At 43.8% G+C, this 15,547-nt stretch overlaps 1 protein-coding gene across 1 annotated transcript in view; it reads right to left on the bottom strand.

Moving 5' to 3' along the window:
• Positions 1-12,298, bottom strand: part of SOS2 (SOS Ras/Rho guanine nucleotide exchange factor 2) — a 57,634-nt gene extending 45,336 nt beyond the window's left edge. The window contains exon 1 of the mRNA XM_062635592.1: positions 11,889-12,298. Within this exon, the coding sequence (XP_062491576.1) occupies positions 11,889-11,975 (87 nt within the window). The 5' untranslated portion in view covers positions 11,976-12,298. The remainder of the gene's footprint in view (positions 1-11,888) is intronic.
• Between the last annotated feature and the right edge of the window lie 3,249 nt (positions 12,299-15,547).

Raw genomic sequence — 15,547 nt, 5'->3', positions numbered from 1 at the left:
ACATGAGTATCTCTCTGCTTCTGTAACTGTCGCACAGCTGACATGTACACAAGATCCTGTACTACTAAAAAAAACAGCAATTAAAAAAAAAACAAAATCAAGAAAACCAAAAGCACTCCTTGAAAACACCTACTGAAGACTGCGGGTTTTCAACAATAGTTGGTGCATTTCTTGTTCTTCCTGAGCATGAGAGTTTAATTCACAAAACAATGGAAAACCAGGAAGTGTTGAGTTAAGGTCCTGCCACGTATCTCTTACACAAGCACTACTAGAGCAAAAGCATTAGCTAGCTACCTAGGAAATAAGATGAAATTATATTTCACCCACAATGAACCCTTAATGATGTTCTACAGAAATGACAAGAACAGAAGCTGTAAGATGAGAAAGGGAAACTGTGCTCCCCTTTACGAGAAGATGGGCAACTCCCATTTACTACAACAGATCGCAGCCATCCTCCTCCCCTCACAAGGGTAGCTCATTTTGAAAACAGACATCATTGCTACAAAGAAAATTACTTCACTTGTAACTAACTTCACACTTTCCTCAGCTTTCTCAAGAGCATGTGGGTATCTATCAAGGCTGAGGACAAGCAGATGAGCACACAGTCCCCTCCCAACACTGGAAGAATTTCAGCTTCATACAGTGAACACAAAGCGCTGGAGTCAATTTTGCTTCTAAGTAGCAAACCTGACAACAAAGCTGAACATTTCTTGGTTGAGACAGCTCTTCCTGGAGGATTCAGAAATCAGCTTCCATTTGAAATGATACTGCCTGCAGCATCACAGAAAGGCCCCAGGGGTACTTGCATACTCCCTGGCTTTAAGAGAAGTTATTTCGACATGAGTGCTGTTACTGAGAAAAAACAATTTCATAGTGAGACACTGTTTTTCATAGCAAGCCAAAAAGTTATAAAAGCTGTGCACTGGCTGGTCAAACCACATGCCACTGTATCAAGGAGAAAACACTGTTTACAGTATTCACCTAAGCCCTCACTGAAAGGACTGTAAAAGCAAAGAGAGACTGATAAAACACTGAATGTATGGGAAAGAAGCAGTAAGAATTACTGAGGACACTTTCCTTTTGGAAGGTGCATTCACTGATTTCAGGCTCAGACTGTAATATTTGAGCATAAATGCATTAGCTGGCATGAAATAATAACACCACAGTGAACACATGCCTAAGTTTTAATCTGACTTGTAACTGTTTCTTTTAAGAGTCAAAATACCTAAACCCACAATGTGTTGCACTAACCAGCAAGAGCTCTGCTGCAAGAATTTGAGCAGAAGCTATCACAGAATGCTTTGGAAGGGACCTTCAAGATCACAGAATCAGAAACCATCCAATTCCAAATCCCCCGCAACAGGCAGGGACAGACAACTTCCACTAGACAAGGCTGCTCCAAGTCCTGTCCAACCTGGCTTTGAACACTGCCAGGAATGGGGAAGCCACAGCTTCTCTGGGCAACCTGTGCCAGTGCCTCACCAACTCACAGGGAAGAACTTCTTCCTAACGTCTAACCTAAATTCACCCTCTGTTAGTTTAAAGCCACTCTCAGGACCCCCTTTGTCCTATCATGGCTTGCTCTTATAAAAATTCCTTCCCCAGCTTTTTTGTGAGACCTATTAGGTATTGGAAGGGGGAGAAACTATTTTTTTTTCACCTATTTTATCTCTGAAACAACCCAAGCAGAGTGCCTGAAGTCATTAAAGAGGGAGATTAAGGTTGGCAGGACTGTTTTTAACTGTGTCATTCACATATGATTATTCCTTCACAAGCTCTTCCAAGGAATAGAAATGAAGTAACGTGTAAATCACATAAACATGGCACTTAAACATCATCTTAAGGTCTTTCTGGGGAACATGCGTTTATTTTAGATGGGAGTTCCTGAACTGCTCCTTCCCTTGCTCCTCTTCTCTACTTCTCCCTACTCTTGCACCCCACCAACACACGCATCTTTGATGAAAATCCAGTAGCAGCTTCACAGAGGTCTCTCCTTCCAATAGCTGTAGCCTTCAGCAGATTTGACAAGAGCTCTCTGAGAGCTTGACTGCAGCTGAAAAAGCAGAGGCTCTAGAGGAAGACAAAAAACCCTTAAAGGTAAACCGAGATCTTTCTCTCTATTCCTTTCAAGAGACAGGTCCTGCACCACGCCACAAAAACTTCTAGAGAAAACAGGCAGCTGCAGAGATGAAGTCAGGCTCAAAATTCCTTTTCAGTGAGATGTTAATAGTCCTTACAGGCCCCTGGGAAGAAGTTTGCTAAGAAAAGATGAGGATGTAAGCCCTTCAAGGAGATACAGGACTAAAAACAAACTGATCTTATTTTTTGGAACTAACACAATGGTGGGCTTAATTTTGAACTGTGGGAATTCTGAATCCCAATAATATCTGGACTTGGGGAAACTCAAAAGTCCAGAATATCAATAGGTTCTGTCTGAAACAACGAAAGCTGAGGAAAAACCAAACCAAACCAAACAATAAACAAAAAAAATCAAAACTGCAAGTAACTTCTTTTTAGTACTAATGAGACAAACCAGAAATTCTGCTAGACTGCCTGAAGATACTTTTATGTAATACATGTATTTTGGTAGTAAAAATATAATCAGAAAGTTCCAATTTTTCCACAGTAAGCACATCAGCAAAGCAAGAGATTGTTCATAAAAAAACCCCAAACAACAACCAATCAACCAAGAACTGAAAAATCCCAAACCCATAACATTCACATTGAGTCTGCAGGCAGCATATACCATCACAAACATGTGAATTCATATTCCAGAAAGACTAGGCTAAAACATTCTCTTCCCTACTTGTATTCAAAACAACTACATTTTCAGAAAACAGAATTCCAGTATTACCCAAGATTTCAAAACATGAAGTTTCTAATTTAAAAAATGCCACCACAAAATGTGTTAGCATGATGATACATTTTCTAAGCTTACTGTGCAAACAGGATAGCTTAATAAATTGCATGTTAAATTTGTCAACTGTTTGTAACCAAATCTACTCATTCCCCTTTTCCCACAGAGACCAATTTCAACTTAGAAGTGATTTATGTTTTACTTGCCTCGTAAAAACACAGTTACAGTACATCAGTGGACAAGTACAACTTGGCAGGGCTGTTTGTTTACTTCAAGAACAAAGCATATAAATTTGGGAGCAAGAAAAATAATTAGAACATAGAAGTTAAATATTTACTATCACGAGCTAGCTAAGGTCTTGCCAACACTTGTCAGTATTTCCATATGCTATGTTCAAGGTGATGAAAATGCATCCCTGACAGAAAGCAGCATTAGTTTTGTCCCAGGAAGAGAAAAAAAAAACCCTAATCTGACAACTATCTGGTTTTAGGTTGAGGTCTTATTCCTTATCTTTTCTAAAGATAAAAAGAAAACACTGCCTATTAGAAACATAAAACACCTACTCCAAAGGCATTCATCTGTATGATGTTCTAGAGGAAGAAGGGAACCAGATGTAGTAACTTAAAGGCCTGTGATTCTCTTATTCAGTGTGAGATGTCAGCACTGATATTCACAATTTTCAAGTGTAAATACACCATAATTCTTTGGAAAGAACCATAAAGATTTAAATACTCATAGAGCTATCCCAAATAAAAATACACTGCCAACTTTTTAAAACCTCCACACATTCCTATATTTCCAGTACAGCAATTTCTAGATGGCCCATCTTTCTTAAATTAAACTAATAAATGCTATAGACAAACAGTATGAAGCAGTCTTTTAAGCAAAACAGAATATAGTAATTTATCTACATACACCATTTTAGTTTTTTCACTGTGAGTCTGAACATTTGATTCATGGTTAGCAAAATAACCAAATAACCTGAGCTATGAAAAGCATCTCAGGTGCAGATCATCCGTCAGTTGACTGACTGCTGAAAGGTGACTGTACAGGGGTGATTAAACAGTCATCTTACTGCACCACTTCAGTGTAAATACATATTTCCTTTTTTCCATTGTTAGCTATTTACTATTTTGTTCTAGTATATTCTAATTGAGAGAAGGGTGAATTAAACGAGGTTCACAATGGGTGTGCAGACAGGGATCTGCATTCTGAAATAGCTCTGAAGATGGTCCTAAGATCTGCTAGGAAGTCTGCTTGGTGCAGGCAGAATCACTGAATCATTTAGGTTGTAAAAGACTTTTAAGATCAGAGTCCAACTGTTAGCACTGCCAAGTCTACCACTACACCCTGTCCCTAAGTGCCGTGTACTATGGATATGAAAACAGGGTAACAACAAAATAGCCTCAAAAAAAAACCAGTATATTAAAACCTTTTTGTTAAAAATGTAGCTTTTTATTTATGGGAGGGGAAAAAAAAGAAAATAATTCAGAGTGATCCTCCCCCAGTTCCTTAACTGCTGTTTAAACATACATTGATCATGACAGCACAAATGCTGCTGTACAGTCAGGCAATAAATTGTAAATCAAACCCATCTTTTTCTGCAATGAGCTGTAGGATGTAAAGCACCTCAGTGGCACGTGGTGGAAGGTGCTGGTGGATCCCTGCGAGAACAGCAGCACTGATTTCAGGTTTCTGCTGATGATGGCACAGATGGGTTTCCTCCAACAGCTGCCTGTAGTTTCGCCTGCTAGCAGTTCTCTACCATGCCTCCCTTCTGCTCCATCTGCATTTCCTTTCTGGTTTCTCACACCACCTTCACAGTCTCTGCTTTTCTACCAAACATAAAGTATCTCCTTTCTCCAGTTGATGTTTCCTTTTATACAAAGTCAAGAAACTAAAATGCGTGATGTTTACATGTGCACAAACACAACATTTTAATCTTAAAAACAGATGAAAAATTAAGCATTTGGATTTTATCCATTAATATAAACCACCCTGTTTAAACAGAGATAAACCCTGACTGAGCCAGGCACAGCCTCTGCCCGGTGATACTGAAGGAAAACACCACAACCAATGTACAGATCACTGTGCATGTCTTAATTTAATGCTAATGGCTTCTATTTCTCCCTCAATTCTTAAACACAGCATTTCCCAAAGCTGAGGGCTGCTCTGAGCCCTGAGCCTTGCACTCACAAGCTCTCTCTCCCCACTTCTCACATCACACCACTCCTCAGAAGAACCACTCATGCAGGTAAACTGAATTATTTGAACAAGTCAGTAACTTTTCAATTAGACCTTTACAAGAATTAAAAATAAAAATTAATTCATGAGCAACGCAGACCAGCAGAGTGAGTTTTGAGATAGTGTTTTAAGTGGACAGACACGCAGATGAAGTAAGAATAAAGGACGAGAAAGAAAGATAAAAACTACTAAGAAAGAAAAATAAACACCAAACCTTAAATTTGGAGGCACTGACTGTCAAGAGTCATTTCTTTCTGAACCAGATGATCACTGAACTAACATTAAAAAAATCAGGGACAACGAAGAGGCCATAAATGGGAAAAAAAGATGTCCTCAGCATCGTTTGACATGACTAACCTGCTGAAGTCAGGGAACAGTAGCACACCACTCATTTGAAAAGCATGGCAGAAAGGGACTCCGAGAGGTAATTAAAAAAGCAAATAAAAAACTCAACAGCTTCTCCACATGAGGTCAGATAATGTGCAAAGAGGAAAAGAGAGGTGAAAAACTGGGGAGAGAAGGAGAGATGATGGAAAGGGGACAATGATACATTTCAACAGGTGAAACAGCTCAGGAGCAATAGAGACCATGCATGAAATGGGATGAGAAAATGAGAGAATCCTGGAATGGTCTGGGTTGGAAGGGACCTTCAAGCTCATCCGTTTCCAAACCCCTTGCCGCAGGCAGGGACACCTTTCACTAGACCAGGTTGCTCAAAGCCCTGCCCAACCTGGCCTTGAACACTGCAAGGGATGGAGCAGCCACAGCTTCTCTGGCCAACCTGTGCCAGTGCCTCACCACCCTCACAGGGAAGAGTTTACTCCTCACATCTAATCTGAATCTACCCTCTTTAAAGCCATTATCCCTTATCCTAGGAAGCCAGCTTATGCGGCACACCAAGGGGCAACACAACAAGCAGTGAGGTGGACAAAGGCACAAGAGCAACATGAATCACTGCAGTAAATGCTTTCTTTTGGTTTTCCTCCTTGTGCCCAGTTAGCCTGGCAGGTCTTCCAAGTCGATGCAAATGCCAATTTCCACACTGCATTTTAACAACAGGTAGGAAGTGTTTCTTCTGCTAATGCTGCCAAACGAAATACATCATTTCTACTACTTTTAAACATCTCTGATCCTACTTCATGCCACTGGCTGAGAAATTTGCCACTGCAGATTCTAGTGACAGTATTTAAGCTAAACAGTGTGAAAACAAAGGTATAAAAAAAAGAAGAAAAAAAGAATTTAAGTAGAAGGACCAGCCCCCTTTGGTTACAAATTTTACTCATGATAGTATTTATTCAATAACAAAAAAAAAAGCTAGTCTACATACTTGTAAGAGTCTAAAACCAACTTATAATGGTATCAATCCGCTACTGGGAATAAAAGAGGTCTGGAGGAATTCGCCTATTGTTTACAGCGGCTTGGTAGCATCAACTTCACTGGGACTTGCTGCTCCTTTCCACACCTCCAGCCACCTCTCAATTGTGAGCACAATGTTGTGAGGCAACAACCCGATCTGTGCTTCAAACTTGGATGGGTCTACGTATTTCACAGGTAATTACGTATCACCAGCACTTCCCTTACTTGCCGTTCACCCAGGCAGACGCATTCCTGTTTGTAGGAACTGAAAACCTGCAAGGAACCAGACTTCAGAGCTCTAGCAAGTCTGTTCATTAGATGCAAAATGACCTAAGTAAAACTATTATTTTAAAACATCGTAACAAGCAACTTTTGTAATGAAATTATAATGCATTAAATAATGTATGCTAATGAAATCAGCATGTATTAAATAATAATCCATGTTAATGAAATCAGCATCCATTAAAAAATAATCCATTATAATGACACTATAATTAAGTAATTCAAACCCAAGGGGGCATGATCCTGCAATGGACAGAGCAGTGAAGAAAATGGGGCAGTCCCTGCACATACCCTATTACCAAACAACAGAATACAAACCATGCAACCTCACACAAGAGCTGTGTCATTCATTATACATTAAGTCTCGTATGGTTTAAAATATAGAGAAGCACTGAATTAATGTAAACCTTAAAATGTCCTCAGAATGGTCTTTCATATTTCTGCACGCAACATTTACTAAGAATAAACCCTTCAGTCATGCTCTAGAAATCTGATGAGTAGTCCAGAGCAACAGTGGAATTGTTTTAGAAAATGCAAATAGTGTACAGTGCTGTGATTATACCAACATGTGTAGTGCCCGCAGAAATGTGAGTATTAACTGTTTGACAGTCTCCATTTGTAGATAATGAAGAAAACCAAAACAATTTTATTTAGAAAAAAAATCAAAGAACAAAGCAACTGAATGCACAGCTCTTGTTCACAGAAACACATATTTAATTTGCCAGTGGATTTGTAAGCTCACATAAAATGATACTGCATGCTAAGAACACACAACATTTCAGAGCAAATAAATCCATTGTACACGTCCAACAACGTACTATGCACTATTTTCAGAAACACACACTGGTTCCATGGAGTCACCCGTTTTATTTTGAAAACGTGTTCCAAGTATTGGAGCAGAAATTTATTCCAGGTAGCAAGAGATGACAGCTGGCATTAATGAAGTTTTCAATTCCAATTCCCAAGAACTTTTTATACAGTGCATGTCCATTACATTGGAACTGGGACCTTCAGTGGGTGCGTGGGAGTTACACACTCAGCTACCACAGAGATTCACACACAATTTTCTTGGCCTGCCCTGTAATCCCAGCCTCAACCTAAAAAATCAGTTCTGGGAAGTTTCACCTGGAAGAAAGCTGACCACAAGAACAAGCTTTGGCACCAGACCTGTGCTAGGAAACCCAGTTATAAAATTGAAATGTCAGCTTTAGAAATGAGCTGCATAATTTGACATCTTTCCCCACAAAGGCCATGGGGCCAGGAACAGCTAAAAAACAAACAACTCAAAATAAATCCAAACAACAAACACCTGCAGAGATAAGAAAAGGGGAGAGTGCAAACTCCACATCACTGCAGAAGATCCCCCTTCAAAAGGGTCCTGGTTTCACTGGAGAAGGCTCTGGCCAGGGTGGAGGAGGGGAGCAGAAACACCCCACACTTGCAGCCCTCTCAAATGGCATTGCCCTGCTGAGCACCAGCTTTAATGACGCTTGCCAGTATCAACGTCCCAAGAATTCAAACCAACCAACCCCGCCAGCGGGGCGCTTGAAACGCATGTGATTCCTGCTGGAACAGCTGCCTGCGTGCTTCGAGAATTATTCAAAGAGACATTGTGATCCTTTAATAACTGAAGTCAGTTCCCAGATTAAAAGCCTTTATAAAGCTTAGACTGTAGATCTGTTTGAAGTGATTTACTTGCTACAAACAGCAGTTCAAGTAACTTTAACCTACACAACCAGATAAAAATATTTTCTTCTGATTCATTTACTTTGACAGGACTTTTATAATGAATTTCATTATACTCGCTTCCTACTTAGGTTTCCAGCACAACACAGCAACAGAAGACAGCAAAATGTTTTAGAGTATGGGCATGTTTGCCATCTACCAGCTGGAAGAGAGGCAATACATGAAACTGCTTTAAAATTTTCTACTTAATAGATTCCATAGTGACAGTGCTAAGCATATGATGATATAAATACATATATTTTAAAGGCATTTTAAAACATCTGGTTTAACGATGTCTTGCTGTTTAGTACTGTTTTTCTTTTATCCTAAAAAGACTCACACCGGTAGGTAGAATTTACCACTGCTAATCTTAAAGATGAACGGCCACTTAAATGCCTACAGAATATTGTTCAAAAACCAGATTTTCATCTTTTTTTCACATACTGAAGTAAGAACTGATGTATTTTACCATTCCCCAGCCCCCAATTAATTCTACACAGCTGACATGTAACAAAAGTAAATGCAAGGGTTTAAAAGTAGTTTGATAAAAAGCAGTGACCTTAAACTTGCTGAATGTTGGAGAGCTTCAAAGCATGTTACAGACTTAAAAGTCAAGAAGCAAGGAAATACTTACTGTCTGTTGTTAATACTGGCTCCTTGTCCACCTCCACATCTTTCCCTATTTCAGAATGAAGATTTCTCACACCTTAACATACACAAGGAAAACCAAAACCTCCTCTTTTTCTAGTTTTCTTCAGAAAGTGCTAACAAGAAAAGCTTTCAAGAATGGGAAACAGCACAGTGTCTCTGCACTTGCAGCATACACTACTGTGATGAAAACCCAGCCCAGAAGTTCAAGAAAATCTCTATTCCAGGCACTGAACTGAAAAGTTTCTGAAGCTCAGACTTTAAAATTTTCATTGCAAAAGCAACCTGCTTGAAAAGATCCTGTCTAAACTGGCTGACGAGACAATTCTTGAATCTCTTCAGAACAAAATTACAAACTATTTGAAAACTGTGGTAACATTTTTAGAAATTCTGGACCTAACACGAGATAAGATGCTTTGGGGCACACTTTGGATTCAATGCCGCACTTGTCAGCTCTCCTATAGATAACGGAAATGCTCTCATCTCATTACAGAAGTGAAAATGCAAGATGTAAACAAAACAACCTATAAATTTTCTAAAATGGCCTGGTTTAAAAATGTCCAGTGTTCACATTAGGGCATCTGAGTTTTAAAGTATATATTAAAACTGACAGTGTCTCCCTAATAGCCTGACTGCAACAACTGGAACAATGAAACAGTTTTGACTCACTGATACTGTGTGTTCATAGAAGAAATGCCCATTACAGTATGATTGCTTCATGCTAAAGGGTGGGTACAGCAGACAAGGAACTTTCCCAGGAAGAAAAAAATTGTCTATAAGCAACTACAAAATTTTACAAGTAGTCACTGATATCATAAAATCACAGAATAGTTTGGGTTGGAAAGGACCTTAAGATCATCAAGTTCCAAACCCCCTGCCATGGACAGGGACACATCGCACTAAACCACGTCACCCAAGGCTCTGTTCAGCCTGGCCTTGAGCATTTATAACTTCCTTGGGCAACCCATTCCTGTGCCTCACCACCCTCACAGTAAAGAACTTCTTCCTTATATCCAATCTAAACTTCCCCTGTTTCAGTTTTAACCCATTACCCCTTGTCCTACCACTACAGTTCCTAATGAAGAGTCCCTCTCCAGCATCCTTATATCAAGACTTCATTTCCTCTGGTTTAGAAAGTCTAAGTTCCTGCTAAGTTTCTCTTCACCAAAAAACAAGTGTACAGAGACAGCAATTGGTAAGAGCAGCATTAATCCAGCAACTTTTATGCTATTCGTATTTCAGAATTATAAAACCGCCTTGAGTTTTAAAGAAATCCTTTTAGTTAAACTGATACAGCTACACCTGACATTTGGATGGATGCTAGTTGGTGTCAAGCTCCAGTGATTGGGAAAGGAGCAACTTTAGGAATGGCATTCCCTAAGCTTCCCAAGACACACTGGAAAGCAACTACTACGAGGAAGAGGAGATTCAAACAGCAGAAAGCCCAGGATTCTTCAGACAGGCGATTAGTGGGTTCTATGCCAGCCACAAGACTACTTAGCTGCCTTCAGTGGCTTTTAATACAAATGATATGGGGCCCAAAACAAACACAAATCTTTGATTCTCCTTTTTATATAATTTAGAAAGAGAGAATAATTACCCCACACCATCACTAAATCTGTTCTTGGAGAAAAAAAAACCCAAAGACGACAAACCACCACTCACATGAGTGCCTGCATTACGTGTATGGCAGTGCTGCCCAGCACCAGAGATCCAGATCAGCAGGCCATGATGTTAAGAACTGTATAACAGTTCTCATCCCTTGCAATGGTAACAAGCAAATGACACAATGCAGAAAGTCCAGACCCCACCAGCCTCAATTTAACCCACTCCCTCCACTATTGGGGGTGTCCTACCTAAGCAGTGATGTGCTGGGCACTACCCTGCTGTGCAAAAAAACACTATAAAAAGATAAATCCTTCTCCCATGACACGCTAAGTGGCTTCCCACACATTTTATCTCACTTATGCAGCACGTAGTTGTTTCTTAATAAAACACAGGCTGTCTTTATCCTCCGCCACGGCTGTTTAATCAACAGACTGGCACTGCAATGGGCAGCATATGAGCAGCATCTCGCCTGGCTGGTCAGCAAGTGAGCGTGGTCCCGGAAAGGGCATGGAGGAGCTGTCTGGAGAAATGCCACGGATGGAAGGTTGCCCTTCCAACAGCACATCCCGAAGGCAAATCAGTAGTATGAACCGCCTCAAAACCAGCGGCCCCATTGAGAAGGCAGGGACGGCACTTTTAGCAATTGCTAGTTAAGGAGGAGAAGCAGCAGCCTGTGACAGGAGCAGAGCCTGCTCGGCACACACTGCCACCGGGCAGCATCTTCACACAAAGCACCGGAGGCAAGACAGCAGCCCGGGCACCCTGCTGCGGGTGACTGCCGCGGACGACCCCTCCCGAGCGGGGGCAGGCAGGAGAACTCCGGGGTCCCCTCTCAACCTCTGCTCGCCGAGGCCGGGCTGCCGGGACGGGCGAGCACACGGTGCGAAGGAGCAGGACGGAGGAGCCGGGAAGGGCAGAGGCACTGCAAGCAAAGGTCCAGACGTCCCTGCTCTGTCCGAGAGGGCTGCCGGAGTCATGGGCATCTGCACCGGAGCTTCGCGTCCGACCACAGCCAGTGCGGCGGGATGGGCACTGCCCCCACTGCGGAGCGGCCCGAGGCCGGCAGAGGGGCGGGGAAGGGGCGCTCCTAGGGCCGGGGGCCGCAGCGCGGCGTGAGGCGCAGGTGCCGCCCGCTACCACCCCCAGCCTCCGCCAGCGGCGGACTGACCTTGCGCAGGGCGGGCACGAAGAGCCCCCGCCATTTCGGGCCGTTCTCCTCGCCGAAAAACTCGTACGGCTGCGGCGGCGGCTGCATGGCGCCCACCGGCGGCTCCTCCGCATCGGGGCCGCCCGCCTCGCCGCTCCCCGCCGGCTACAGCGCCCGGGGCATGGGGGGAAGAGAGAGGGGAGACAACGCGGTGGGGGCGCTGAGGGGAAGGAGAAGCCGCCGCTGGTGCTCGTCAGAGCTGGGCCGGGCCGCGCTGGGCTCTCGGCCGCCGCAGGCTCGCTGCTCACCCCCCCGCCCGGGCGGCCATCACATCCGGCGCGGGAGGGGCCGGGCTCCGGGCCGCCCGCCGTGCGCTGACGGGGCGGCGGGTGAGGCGCCTCGGCCCCGCTCGCTGCGGCCCCGCTACCGCAGGCGCCCTCCGCGCGCATGCGCGGCCGCCACCATTCTGCCCTCCCCCACCCGCTACCGCGGCGCCCCCTGCTGGCCGTGCCGCCGGGGAGGTCCAGCGCTGCAGCCGCGGGGGCACGGCCGAGTCAGGTCCTTGACGGGGAGTGGGGCGGAGCGGCGGCCCCGCGCCACGACCCTGAGGTCTTGGGTGGCCGCTTGTTGTTGGACGCGACCCTCCCGCGACATTTCCCTCTCCAGCGTGCGAGGCTGCAAGGGCTGTCGCACCCTCAGTCAGCCTGCTCCTGCCACCGGCTCTGCAGGACCTCCAGGTCCATCCTTCCCTTCCCTCACCCTGTGCAAGGCTCAACCAGAACCACCGTCCTGAGAGAAGGAACCGCAGCAGCGGCAGTGCTGAATGAGCTCCCAGCACCAGCGTCCCCACCTCAAGGCTGATTTTCTCCCCACCTCGAAGCAGTTTTCCTCTGCACCTTGCAGAACACCGGCTGTTGCTGTTCCTTCCACCCCCACCCACACTTTCCCTCAGGGGCTGGTTTTGGGACCAGTGCTGTTTAACATCATGTCAGTGGCATGGACAATGGGATCAAGTGCACACTCAGAAAGTCTGACACCAAGCTGTGTGGTGTGGTTGACACACTGGAGGGAAGGGATGCCATCCACAGGGACCTGTGGAGGCTGGAGAGGTGGGACAGTGCCAGCCTCATGAGGTTCAACAAGGCCAATTGCAAGGTCCTGCAAGTTTTGAGCAATGCCAAGCACTGGATTTAGAGCAGCCTTGAGGAGGACATGGGGGTGTTGGTTGACAAGAAGCTCAACATGACTCAGCAGTGTGCGCTTGACTCCCAGAAAGCCAACCGAGCTCTGAGCTGCATCAACAGCAGCATGACCAGCAGGTCAAGGGAGGTGATTCTTCCCCCTGCTCCGCTCTGGTGAGACCCCACATGCAGTCCTGTGTTCAGCACTGGGACCCTAACACTTTTGACATGGGCCTGTAGGGAAGGGACAAGATAGGATGGCTTTAAACTGACAGATGCTAGATTTAGATTAGCTATTAGGAAGAAAGGGATAAAGTTCTTCACCCTGAGGCTGGTGAGGCACTGGCACAGGTTGCCCAGAGGAGCTGTGGCTGCCCCATCCCTGCAAATGTTCAAGGCCAGGTTGGCACAACCTGGTCTAGTGCAAGGTGTCCCTGCCTGTGGCATGGAGTTGGAACTGGATGATCTTTAATGTCCCTTCCAACTCAAACCATTCTGGGATTCTATGATTCATTCGTAATCAAATCTCACTCCTTATAGATATTCCCCACCCCCTGCCTTGCAAGACTGGTCTACAAAGGGAGTGGATAAATTAAATGAGGAAAAGTAAGTGCCTTTCTACCACGAGGATTGTGATTCTTTGTTATGGCAGACTTCTCGGAGGAGAGAGGTCCTTGCAGAGGCAGCAGCAGCTCCTGTTGCTCTGTAGTGTTAACCTTCCCAACACATCACGGCAGTCTTGGAGGTTTCCAATGCAGTATTTCTGTGGGAAGATGCTTTTTCATCAAACCCAAACCTTGAGCAGAAAGAAAACAGCTAATCCCAAATGCTGCTTCAGGGTAACAGTGGTGACATCTCCAGACCTGCAGTTCTGGCAGCCAGGATGAACAGCCTGGAAGCAGATGTTGCAGGTTGGGTGAGCCCCTCACCTAGAGCTCTGTCCCCACCTTCACAGCAACCAGATGGCCATGTTCTTCAGGATGTGACATTTCTCTGTTCTCCAGGCAGCCTGAACTACTCTGAGGTGTGGCAGTGGTGACTGGACACAACACAGGCCATAAAGGAGCTCCTTTTCCCAAGAGCAGCCACCCAGTAAGCTGTGACATAGGCCACTACATCATTTCTTTGCAGCATTTTTAAAATGATCCAATATGCCATACTCTGCTCACAGGTTAGGACTGACCATATGGGGACACTTTTGTGGAATAAACTTTTTGTCCAAAGCTGTCCTGATGCATTTATTCAGAATTTCAAAAATTACCATTCCACATGCCACTACAGGTCCAGGTCAGGCTTAAGACTCATTCTGTCTGCACATACATACTGGTGTCAGAAAATGCTGTGAGGTGTGATAAGCATATATAAGATACAGGCACTTTAGGAAGACAAGTTCGGCCATGTGTTTCCCCCCAAATAAAGTAATTCCTATTATATAGAGCTATACCCTACCTAATTCAGGTAAGGATTAGCAAGTTATCAAAGAAACTTTTCTGTAAATCAGGAGAAATACATAGACTTCACAGCAACTAAAAAAACCCACCAACCCAAACCATTATTTTAATCATAATAGAGAAAGGTGCAGTGGCTTCATTCAAGTGAATTAGACCCCTCTGGAAAACACATTCATACATTTTCACACTTTGTGGGCAAGATTTATGTTTGAAACTCCATTATCATAATTCTCTGAAGTTATTCCTTTAAAAAAAGTTTACAACTTTATCTCCAGATATGTAAACATTTCACAGAACACTACATAAAGATTCATAATTTAAAAGCTTCGGTTAAACTCTGCCCCAAAATAATCATGTCCTGAGAGTTAAAAAAGCCCAGTTAAATGTGCTGACTTACAATTCACCACAGTATGTGACTGCTTTACATTTTAATGTTCTTTATTCTGTTAATACATGTTAGGGCCACACCTCATGTGGGAGGAAGTTGCTTTTGCAATCCTTTTGTAGTATTTACTGTTGATAGGCAACACTTCTGGTGGGGAGTGAAGATATGATTGTTCCATTGTGAAGACAACTTTTACACAGCCTTATGGCATTTTAGCATTCGGAATATTTGAATCTGTCTAGTGGTGTGGCCAAGAATAATGTCCAAAGCTTTCTTTGAAGGGCTTATTACTTGAATTTCCAGGTTGTCCTTATACAGGAGTCACTTCTCTTGTAAAGTAGATGTCACCAGGAAAAAATAAAGTTAAATAAAGATAGGTTAAGCCCTTTCTCTCTCAAAAGCGGCTCAGCTCTGTACAATAAAAACATCAGCTAGCACACCTGAGCTCCTGTGCTAACGCACTCCCTCGTGCCTATCAGAGCAGTACAGAACATAACTTTAAAAAAACAGTATGGCAAATTGCCTGGTAGCAAACTACCCACAATTATCTGTATTACCCAACATCCTGTGAACATCTGCTTTAAAAGTATTCTCAAGTACTTTGTCCCTGGGGCCACATAATTCTTTTTTGTAGCAATTATGCAGAACATGCCAACTCAGTTA

The sequence above is a fragment of the Pezoporus occidentalis genome, unplaced genomic scaffold (assembly GCF_034315485.1).
Source record: "Pezoporus occidentalis ecotype Australia unplaced genomic scaffold, CSIRO_AGI_Poc_V1 ctg46, whole genome shotgun sequence".
Classification (NCBI taxonomy): domain Eukaryota; kingdom Metazoa; phylum Chordata; class Aves; order Psittaciformes; family Psittacidae; genus Pezoporus; species Pezoporus occidentalis.
The sequence above is the reverse complement of the archived record's forward strand: the minus strand, read 5'-3'. Positions and strand labels throughout refer to the sequence as shown.